The 12,329-nt window shown below is 33.1% G+C and overlaps 1 protein-coding gene and 1 pseudogene across 1 annotated transcript in view; one reads left to right on the top strand and one right to left on the bottom strand.

Moving 5' to 3' along the window:
• The window catches only part of LOC108388320 (girdin-like), a 101,018-nt gene that overhangs the window by 51,723 nt on the left and 36,966 nt on the right, over positions 1–12,329 (bottom strand). The window contains 2 exon segments of the mRNA XM_073240088.1: positions 5,845–5,985; positions 7,201–7,284. Of these exon segments, the coding sequence (XP_073096189.1) occupies positions 5,845–5,985; positions 7,201–7,284 (225 nt within the window).
• Positions 1,708–2,840, top strand: LOC118967649 (sushi repeat-containing protein SRPX pseudogene; annotated as a pseudogene).

Genomic DNA, 12,329 nt, shown 5'->3' with positions numbered 1-12,329 from the left:
TTCTTTTACTCTAGAGTTCCTACTTAGCCTGGAACTGCAATTTAGCCCTTAAGTATCACCCTTACTTTTGAATTTAATACTATCATTCCATTCTTTGACTCTGAATCACATTGGGGAACAAAGAAAAGGGTATGAATATTTAGAGAACTTTTAGCTAGGGGATTTTCCTATAAGAGCTCATTCAATATTATAATCTGCAATAGAGATATTATGTCTGTACACATAAGGAAACTGAGGTTCATATAGATTAAATAACCAAAGTCACATATCTAATGGTAGTTAACAAGAATTCAAATTAAAGTTTGACTAAAACACTATGTTATTTTTCTATCATTAGTTTTTCTATTCCTGCTCCAAGGTGATAAAGAACTCTATAAGAAAAAGAAAAACAAAAAAATAGACAGCACTGATACAGATCACGACATCCATTTTCAAGTATGTTCTTTGTAATGCCCATCAACTGCTTTATTGGAAATCTTGCTCAGTTCCTGGCAAATGTCCTTATCCAGCATAGTAGTGGGCACAAAAAGAGTTGTTCATAATTATTTAACTAAATGACTCACAAAATGGAAAACTCAAGTGAAGTACTGAAGACACATACTCCATTTGAACTTAGTTAAGTAGTGAAATAGAGATTATTGAGAGCTTCCAGATGCCAACAGATTACAAAAGAACTATGGAGAGCAAACTATTTTTTAAAAATAAAAAAAGAAACCTGGTACTACGAATTAAGAGTATCCAGAAGTATTTTTAACTACGATTACATAGTATTTTGACTTCTAATGGTGACAGTTTCTTGAGCTCAGAGCTTCCAAACATTTCAAAAAAATCTGAGAGGAAATGGTATTAAAGCATAACTTTAATTTCATAAGTCACCTCTCGTCCTTCTGACCCTAGACATTCTGCTAGCAGTTGCAAATCACATCTTCTTTCTTTAAATTCCTACAGTATTTAGTTAGATGTCTCATTTGGTAATTATCACTTTTAAAATTTTATTAGAGTTAATTGTTATTAAAATAACTTCCCTACTTGATTGTAACAATCTATGCTTCTTTTTGAAAGTTAGTTTGTTGCTCCAACGCACTCTTAGTACAAGACCTTGCAAAAAGCAGGGGCTTACAAATATATCAGAATGAACACAAAAATACATTATCAAGGCTGAGAATAAAATTCAGGTGACCTAATAATTCTACTTATAGCACTCATCATTAAGGAAAATAATCAAAGATTTGTTTCAGGTAAAGGTGGATTTAGACAAAGGTATTATAATGGTTAGTTAGGAACACAAGCATTGGAATTAGACTTGGCAAGTTATTTAACTTCTCTGAGTTTGAACATCCTCATCTATAAAATGGGGTTATTGCATAGAATTGATAAGATAGTATTGGATAAACTTATAACACAAAGCTTGGCAAAAATCTAAACAGCAATAATGAAGAGATCTTAAATTTAGTAAGCTCTCCTATTTGGTTCTTAATAAAAGGAGATGATTAAACAGATACTTGTTCTACAGAAGTAAGAATAAAAAAGTGAAGAGTAATTAAAAACAGGGTGACCACACTATACTTTCTAGATTGAAGAGACAATTAAGACAAAAGATCAATTAGTACAGAAAAAAAGCGCTCTCTGTTCTAAACAGAGAGAGCAACCCCAGTGGGCAGCTTGCAGTTGCCAATACTGACTGAAAAATGACGTCTCACTCATGCCATGCCCGCAAATGTAGGGTGCTTAAGTGCATAGATGGTGCCTATTTTAACTCCCAGTGACACGACTACTATTCACCAGGGTACACATTATAGGTTTGTATAGAGTATGGAGTAGACTTTCAATATTTATTTGTTGAAATATATTTAAGTGGAAGCAGTCATGTGTATGGATAGGGTGGAGCTGTCGACCAGTCTCTTGTGTTCATATGGAACCTCCTAGAATCAAATGCCCACTAATGCAACCAAATAAACTGACAGTCCATGTGTCCAGGGAGACTCCTGAGGGAAGAAACACATCAGACAACATTTTAACTGATGTTATTCTCAAAGGCATCCTCCCAGACTTGAATTTTCAAGGAGACCACAAGATCCAGTACACAGTTCAGAACAGGGCCAAGAAGAAGGGTATTTGCAAGGAAGACACACTAGCAGAAACTCAACTCTCCAGAGAATGGTTACATAAAGTGCCCCAGCAACAGCCATAATTACAGACCCACCTGTAGGTCCTACTGCTACAGACCTTCTGCATTATTGGCTATGAACTACAGGGTATCCCTGACCAAGTCTGTCAGTCCAACCTGGCTTGGTCTGGCACAGAGCCCCCGTGTACAGCCATGAATGTCAATGTGGGTGTCAGAATAGCAGTTTTCTGACTCCTGGATCAGTTTTATCAGAAAAGGAGGGTCCTCACGGTGTCCACACCCATAGCTGGAAACCTCTTCTGGCTGCAGCTGGGAATGCTACAACAAGCACAGCACGGCCTGGATCTTTGATACCTCACAGTGCTGGAGCTGGTAGGCATGTCAGCAGGTCGGGAGCAAAGATTATGCCTCCAGCATTAGTGCTGCAGCTCAAGCTGTTACTGCAAATTCCACTCTGCTCCTTCAGTGTGGTGGTAGAGGATAAGGATGGCACAGACAAGGAGCATAAGGTCTCTCTGGTGAACCCTATGACTCTCTTCAACTTGAGTGAGGCTTTCCCCTTGAGAAAGAGGAGGTGGTCCTACAAGCTGAAATGGGCCAAATCTGTAACACCCTATCTCTAACACTTGGCAGTTCCACTTTTCTTTCTATATGGTGCTATGCACACAGAAAGGCCTTGAAAATCTTTGATATACAGACTTTTTATTTATAAGTTTTAAGTCTATTTTATAAGCCTTCTTTCTACTTAAAAATTAGCATAATGCTTTTTGTACTTTGAATTGTTCCCCAAAATGATATAAATATGGTAGTTACTCTTTGTTTCCTTATTCCATCTTTGCTGGTGTTATCAGTGTGACATATATAACTTTTTTCTATTTTGCTTTTTACATAAAATTTTTATTAATGAAATGTTTTGGAGAAAAAACTCAAAAAAGTTAAAGGGAAAACCTAACCAGCTTGTTTCAATCCAACAGAATGAGAGAATTACATTTACATTTGTCTAATGTTTTTCACAATTATCTTAAATTATCTTTTCTAATTAGTCCACTGGCAACCCAAATTGAAAAAATTTTACCCCAGAAAACTGGGTTTAAACTAGCTTTCCAGATACGTGATATGAGAATGTGACTTCTTTTTTCTTGTTAGAAAAACAAATTCATTTAAAATGTTTCTTAATCGGTCAAGATAATAGATTTTAAAAGGTTTTTCATCACTCTATGTTTTTATATTTTGACACAGATCATGTAATGACAAGTATTTTGTTCACATTTCTCCAAAATTATGTCTTCCTTCATCCCATATTAATCATTTCATGTGAGGTCAATTTATACATATCCACCAATTACATGAAACTAAAGTATAGATTTTTAGAAATAATTCCTCAGAAGTTGGAGGATGCCTTATCAAAATACTTTTAATACCCTGAATACAAATAGAAGAATGTTCTAGAGAATTGATAAAGCAGTAAGATGCACTAATATTAAAAGACTATATAGTATATTCAGTATATATATATATATATATATATATATATATACAGTAAATATGATTCAAAATTCAGATTGAAAATGAAATGATCTAAGTACCTCAGAATAAGTTTGACATATACTCAGGATACATTTTAGGTCACTGTTTTCTTTCTTCAGTCTCAATGTCTTAGATTTTTTTGTTAAATTTAGTTGCTGGTCTAAAATATTTCCTTATTTCCTATACATTTTCTCTTTTAATGTGTGAATAAAACTGAAAATTTTTATCAGAAATTAATACACTGTATAGCAACACAGTTTTTTTTTTTTTGAGGGCATCTCTCATATTTATTGATCATATGGTTGTTAACAACAATAAAATTCTGTATAGGGGACTCAATGAATAATCATCAATCAACCCCAAGCCTAATTCTCAACAGTCTCCAATCTTCTGAAGCATAACAAACAATTTTTTACATGGTGAACAAGTTCTTACATAGTGAATAAGTTCTTACATGGTGAACAGTGCAAGGGCAGTCATCACAGAAACTTTCGGTTTTGATCACGCATTGTGAACTATAAACAATCAGGTCAATTATGATTATTCATTTGATTTTTATACTTCATTTATATGGCAACACAGAGTTTTGGTTCAGAAAATAAAAATCTTTAGGAATTTCTTTGATGTAGTCTTTTGTTAGTCCCATGAGTGATCAAATTTTCTATAAATAAGCTCAAAACTGCCTCTCCCATGTAAACGGAACATCTGATCAAAGCAACACATTCTCCTGAAAGGCAGAGTAATCTGGTCAGGTAGTAAGAAAACATTACTCAGCATCATTTAGCACAAAGTCTAGACTTCTCTAAAAATTATAAGCTGCTTTCAGAGTGTGCTGACAAAAAAATCTGTGTAATTTTGTTCTCCTTAAAAAGGAAAGTACTCTCTGGGAATGTAAACCAGTTCAACCATTGTGCAAAGCAGTATGGAGGTTCCTCAGAATGCTCAAAATAGAAATACCATTTGACCCAGGAATTCCCCTTCTAGGAATTTACCCTAAGAATGCAGCAGCCCAGTTTGAAAAAAACAGATGCACCCCTATGTTTATCACAGCACTATTTACAATAGCCAAGAAATGGAAGCAACCTAAGTGTCCATCAGTAAATGAATGGGTAAAGAAGAGGTGGTACATATACACAATGGAATATTATTCAGCCATAAGAAGAAAACAAATCCTACCATTTGCAACAACATGGATGGAGCTAGAGGGTATTATGCTCAGTGAAATAAGCCAGGCAGAGAAAGACAAGTACCATATGATTTCATTCACATGAGGAGTATAAGAACAAAGAAAAAAACTGAAGAAACAAAACTGCAGCAGAATCACAGAACCCAAGAATGGACTAACAGTTACCAAAGGGAAAGGGACTGGGGAGGATGGGTGGGAAGGATAGGATCAGGGGGGAGAAAAAATAAAGGGGTCATGATGATTAGCATGTATAATGTGGAAGGGGGGCACGGGGAGGGCTGTGCAGCAGAGAGAAGACAAGTAGTGATTCTACAGCATCTTACTACGCTGATGGACAGTGACTGTAATGGGGTTTGTGGGGGGTAATTGGTGATGAGGGGGTCTAGTAAACATAATGTTCCTCATGTAATTGTAGATTAATGATACCAAAATAAATAAATAAATAAATACATCTAAGAAAAATAAAAGCAAAGTACTCTCTTAAAGGAGGGTATAATAATTCTTTTTTTAAAATTCACACTTCATTATACTGACTACAGAAATTTGAAATATTTTGTGGGACATTTTATTCAGAACACCTGTTATTCTCCTTTCATTAACACTTATTTTTCTAAACTCAAAATGTGGCAATAAAACTAAGATAACTTTAAGTTGATTCTTATGCTTCAAGGCAATGATTTCTCCACTTATATCAACAATATTTTCAGTTTCACATTTTTGTACTACTGCCAGAGCTATGGAGATGACTGAAAAAACATACAGGATGAAAATCAGAATAACAATTTAAAAGGAAGGAGAAAAGAAAACCTAACTGCAATCTGTTTACTAGCAATTTGGGGATTTTATACATCCTTTCTAGTTCCTGTGTTGCACAAAAAAAGATATACAGTACTTTATTACTGTCCCTAAGCAACAGAGTATCAATTCTAAACACTCTCTGAAGCTACTTTTTTCCTTTTTTGGAAAGCAAACTTTTATAATACACTGAAAGAAATCCACAAACCTCTGAATATTCATCTCTTTCATCTGTAAGTCTTTTTAGATGCAATGCCATATTTTTCAAGAGTCGTTCTAGTTCCTCTTGAGACGTATCAGTCTCTTCCATCCACCGAAGATCAAACACATTCTCTTGATTATCTACTACCTTTAGGAAAGCAAACCAATTAAACAATTAAAAAATGGCTAATAGTTAAAAACAGGTTTCATTTTAGTATAATATTTGTTGAGATATATAATATTCATATATAATATTCATATTTATACAATAAAATTCATACTTATATATTAAAATATGAAAAAGATTTTTAAGTAAAATACGTATTTCTAATTTTCCATTTCTCACCATGATTCTAATATTTTCCTTTAACTTTTAAAATAAGCAGAAAGAATAACACTTTCAAGAATGGTGGCATATTTCATAACTTGTAATACTTAGCATTTATTCAAAATAAAATACAAACCACAAAGCAAGCATAAACAAACATATACATATACATACACACACATACATAAACCAATACCAATAAAACTGTATTTTATAGAGTACTAATATGCTTACTGTTGACAAACAATATTACAGACAAGAAAGCTGGGCTCTGTGAATGTTAACTATGAGAAACGATGATAGATGGAACACAAAGTCATTTACATAATATTTTTTAACACTACCATTTATTTTCACCATTTAAAAATTTGCTCCCCTCCCTTTTCAGTTCTTTTTCTACTTGGAAAATCTCATATGCTCTAGTTCTAAAGTCTTGTTAAGCATGCAAGATTAAAAGCCTATCACTGGAGAGAGGCAGAAATGGCAGCTTTTAAAATCAATCTTAACAAATAAATTATCTTAACTTTAATTATTTGACATTGCACAGTATGTCCTAGATTTAAGTTTTATATGGATACTACAAATCACTAAGGAATTTATTATTCAAGTAATATTTTCAACAAAAATTATGCTGAATATTCATTCAAAAGAAAATCACTGGAAGAACATAATACTAAGGTTGTTATCTTACCTTACCTCACTTTAGTTTTGAATTACAGGAAGTGATCCACTTTCTGCTGCTTCCATTTACTACACTACTCACTCTGTGCTAACAAAGACATATACTTCATCAAATTAACACTTTGTGCCTATGTCCCTACCACAGTACATCTGTAGTTAAGCACTGTGCCATATATAAGATAATTCATTCAAGAAACTATTTCTGACAAGAAGAAAACAAAATGCCTAAAAGCAGAGTTCATCAGTACTTGACCTTCATGTGTTCATGCTTATTCTTTGAGTATTTTGGGACATATTCAAATACACCACAGGCTTCATAAAAAGTACATAAAAATTGTATGCAGGTTATATTACCTCTTGAATATGTGCAGCAATTGCTGCTTTTGTGTCAAAATTTAAGCCTTGAATTCTTCCAATAAATTCTTCTTTTTTCTGACACTAAAAGAAATGAATAAAACCATCATTCACACTTAACAGGTAAAGTACTTAATATGCTTTAATTAAAACTCATCAGGTCAAAAAGCCTGGCTATATTTTGAACAGTACAATGAGGGTTTGTTTTACTTTGTATTTAAATGGTCTCTAATATCCTTACCTAATAAAGTCTCTAATATACCTACCTAATAAAACACAAATCAGTAAGAATTCTTCCTTTACCCTTAAAATACCCACAATTTCTACTAAACTTCATCTTTATTCAAACTGTAAATGTTTTAAATGTTGTAAGAATTCTGAAAATGCTTTATAAATAGGTTTTCTTCAAGAATACAGAATGAAGTTTATAGGATCTTGAAGGATAGAAAAAAGAAAGACTATTAAAAGATGGAAAAGAGAATGAGAGAAGATTCAAACTTTGAAGTTAAATCATCAGACCATGTTTTATACCAGTGTTGTCACATACTGTAATTACTAGCTACATGTGGCTACTGAGTTTTAAAATGTAGCAAGTGCTATATTTCTGAGAAATTGAATTTTAATTTTATTTGACTGTAGTTAATTTTAATTTAAATAGCTACATGTTCAGTGGCTATTGTACAAACAGGCCTAGCTCAAGAGCATAAAAAAGTCTGGTGTTAAAAAAAGACATAAAAGTAGTTTCACTTTCAGCTATAAAGACTCTGGTGAAGACTGAATAATCATCAGCAAATCTTTTCCACTTAAAAGTAAGCTCTATTTTGTCTGTATATAAAGCTCTTCAAGGGTTATGAGCACTAAAGTTACTTCTAACTCTATTACAGTAATGGATTCCTAAGCCTGAAAAATACCATGATATTCCAAGAATATGATATGGACACTGGAATACAGGAAAAGAACAGAAAAGTTATTTGGTTGGCAAGGTGTGGGAAGGAGAATTGCATTAACCCTAAAATTTAAGTTCTTAATACATTATTCCTCAGATTCCTCATATTCACTTGGTACTCTCAGTGCTTTCACTTCTTAAAGGAAGAAGACAGGCTTTTGTGGAAAAATTATACTAAAATAGAGGAAGGAATACCCAAAACAAGATACTGAAAATAATAAAGCAAGGAATACATTATAGTGCTTTCAATAATAAAAACACCAATCACTAAACATATCATAGTTCTACCTAAGTAACACCAAAAATAAGCCACAATAAAAGAAACACAGGGAAACTAAAATTCTCTCCTTAAAAGATGGCTATTACAAAAAAAAAAGCAGAAAATAATAAATGTTGGAGAGGATGTGGAGAAATTGGAACCCCTCTGTATTGGTGGGAATGTGAAGTGGTACAGATACTATGGAAAACAGTAGCAGTTGCTAAAAAAGTTACAAACAGAACTACCATATGATACAGCAGTTCCCCTTCTGAATATATACCAAAAGAATAGAAAGCAGGAGCTTGTGCTATTTGTGCACCCATGTTCATAGCAGCGTTATTCACAGTAGCCAAAAAATAGAAGCAACCCAAGTGTCCATCAATGGATGAACAGAGAAACAAAATGGGGTATATATGCACAATGGAATACTATTTACTCTTGAAAAGGAACTTATAACATTTCACAAATTGAGTGAATCTTAAAGAGATTATACTAAGTGTCCATTTACAAAAGGACAGATAGTATAGGACTCCACTTATGTGAGGTCCTAGAGCAGTCAAATTCATAGAGACAGAAAGTGGAAAGGTGGCTGTTAAAGGCTGGGAGCAAAAGGGATGGGGAGTTACTATTCAGTAGGCATAGAATTTCAGTTTTGGAAGAAGAGAAAGTTCTGTTGATGGATAGTGATGATGGTTGCATGACACTGTGAATGTACTTAGTGCTAGTGAACTGTAAATATTGGTTAAAATGGTAATTTTACATTACATATATTTTTCCATGACTACAAACATAATAAAACTTTACAAAATATCAGCAAATAAATTACCTCTTTAAGTTAAGCTACATTTTCACATATTTTTGAAAAAGAAATGCCTCAGCTAGAAGTTATAGATTGTTTTATCTCCCCAAAATGTAATACAATAATTAATATTTCAAAATGCTAATTTTTAAGATGCTTTACAGAAAACTGATAGGAAACAATAGACTGTAGCCCACAAGCTGACCAAGTTCGAAACTGGTTTTTGGAATCAAATACTAATGTTAGAATTACTTGTGAGGGCACACATTAAGGTCAAAATTTAATTTCAACCACATTTGACACTCACCCAGTTACTTTCAAGCACTGATAGAACTGGCCAGAGTCCAAAATAAATGTTTTTGGATACTGAATAACCAGAGGTTATTTGTGGATATAAAATGTAATTTTGCCTGAAAAGGGGTGAATTCCGAGATTTGGTCTCGGAAGAGAAATCTCCATACAACATACACAGCAAAATTTTTCCTTTTGTGTGGGATGAATTTTTGTGGGAATCTCTCAACTACCTCATAGTGGGGATGCAGGGCCATACATCTCTGAAAATTCTAGCTGATGCTCAGAGGTGGTTCAGGAGACTTGTGTTACCCACTGAAAAAGGTTCTGGAGGGAACTGACTGGTTTAGCCCACCAATAATGAAAATACCCAAGCACTGGTCTTGAACAGTTTTCTTCATATTCAAAGTTATTCCTATGGCTTACATATATATGTATTTATATATAAAAGTCTTAATTATAATTTATTCTGTGAGGTAAGATATTTGGATAGTGGCTAGTGTTACTGTTTTTGAATGCTGCCTTCCCCTTAAGAATTTCATCATTTTTTCTTCAAAAGAAAAACCCAGAGACCACTGAATTCTTGCACTATAGTATCAAATCAGCAAACTTTAAACTTACTACTTCTACTTACAAATCACAAGTATAATAGATAAAGCAGATCTTAATGTGAAAAAACATTTATGCCATTTATACATTATACTAAATATTAGAACTTAAACCTATTCAACTACTACATGAACTGATTTTCCATAATAGAGATTATGTTCTAAAAAGTGTTCAAGCAATACTTGTCAAATGATTAGTTTTCTAAATAGTTTCTGGTCCTAAAATACATTTTGTTTTTCAACATCAACAAAGATTAATTTTAATTGTTCATATAGTTAGAGCTGAAGGCTAGCAATAAATATTGTTACACATTTAATGTCCATAGCATTAGTAGCTCCCAAATATCTGTAGGATGAAACACAAACTCTATTTTAATATGGCAAATTCAGTCCTTTGTGACCCAATCCCTGTCACCCCTCGTCTAATCTCTTGCCATTCTCCCCAATGCATGTTTCATTCCAACCACACTTGATGGTCCCTAACAAGTTATCTCAATATCTTTGCTCTCACATCAAAAATTACCTCCTGAGAGAGGCATTCCCTTACACTACAAGCAGACTTAAGAAAATATTCCCTTTGTATACCAATATATCTTGCATTATGGTAATTATTACCATGTACTGTTTATTGTTTGGTCTGTCTCTAAAATTTAAACTCCCTGAGATTTGCATTTAAAAAAAAATCCCTGTCCCTGTTCTTAACTACAGCATCTGGTACATAGTGTACATTTGGAAAAAAAAAACAACCCAAATCATTAACATTTTAAAAATACAGAATGAAAAAATACAGTATTTTTTTCAAAATTGGATCCTACCCCCCTTTCTTGGTAGATCTGACATTTTGTCACTACAGATGTGTCTCAAGGGCTTTCAAGTGAAAAAAAAAATTCTGCCATGACTGCAAATATATAAGATATATACTATGACTGGTTCACATCATTTCACATCAAAGACGAAGGTCTGACAACCCTGTCACCTCCTCATTTCTATAAAAACTCTGAATGATGCTGACACAGGTTAAGATTAGAATGATGCGAGTCTTTGCTTTGTTTTTGACAACTGATAAAATCTATCCTTACTATGAAAAATGAACTTCCTTGTATTTATTCTTTCTTTATTTTCAAACGTGTTTGCTACTTTGGGTCCTAGACATCTTCCAAACATAGTGCTACAAATTACTCTTCACTGACTCCACTCATACTTCCCAAGAGTCACACTTTCATGTGGCAGATACATTTCATTTAGTGGCTCTTTAAACTATTCTCAAGTTTAGGAAAAAAATTATAAACCTAATGAACTCCTTCTGTCAACTCTAAAACCTACCTTCATACTGCCCTGCTCTCTCAAAACATCTTAAAATTACCTTTATTTTCTAGGTTACTTTATTTATGTCACACCAATGCATATTTATATAATTATTCTTTTACACAATTTCCCACTCTGTGCCTTCTCTTAAACCTTAATATACCCAAATATTCTTCTTCCTTTCTCCAGTGACCATTTGAAATAACAACTACCTAACAAGCCCTTCCCTGCTAAGTGAGTCTAAAGTACAGGTAATCATAACCAGCTAATAAATTAATAGAAAAAATAAGAACACTTTAACATCACTAGAAAATCTTGTTTTAATTACATGCTGACACTAATGGAAACTATTTTAGAAAGTGGGCTCCTTACAACAGTACGTCTATGCACATGTAGTTCTGTGCATTAATAAAAAGGAATGTATATATCTGACATTTTAATTGATGATTTCTAGAATGGCTATTAAGAGGTTTTAAGAAAAATTTGCCCATTACATAGAGGTGCTTTATTTCAATAGTAAAGTAAAATGAAAGAAGTTGTTTTAAAACATATGTATCAATAGTCATTCAAATGTCAAAAATTATTTGTAAATTTCTTTAGGAAATCACCGATATATTGGTACACAATATAATGGTACACAGAAAGAATATTTTCTTAAGTCTAGAAGAAACTAGAAGAGACTTCTGGTTTACATAGGTTAACCTACCTAAAGCTTTAGCTTATTAGAAAAAGAATGTTATTTTCATGCCATCCTTTTCATTTTCCAGCATCTGGGACACTATTATGTGAGTTATAAAAAATGGTAGGGTAGGGGGGAAGCAGTTAAGATTTCATAATCTTTCTTTGTTACTCTTAGAGATGGTAATAACATTGGTTTCCTTAATATTGAACCTTTCCCTAAAGTGTTCATAAAAAAGTCCT

The sequence above is a fragment of the Manis javanica genome, chromosome 1, assembly GCF_040802235.1.
Source record: "Manis javanica isolate MJ-LG chromosome 1, MJ_LKY, whole genome shotgun sequence".
In the NCBI taxonomy this organism is placed as follows: Eukaryota; Metazoa; Chordata; class Mammalia; order Pholidota; family Manidae; genus Manis; species Manis javanica.
This window is presented reverse-complemented; position numbering and strand designations above follow the sequence as displayed.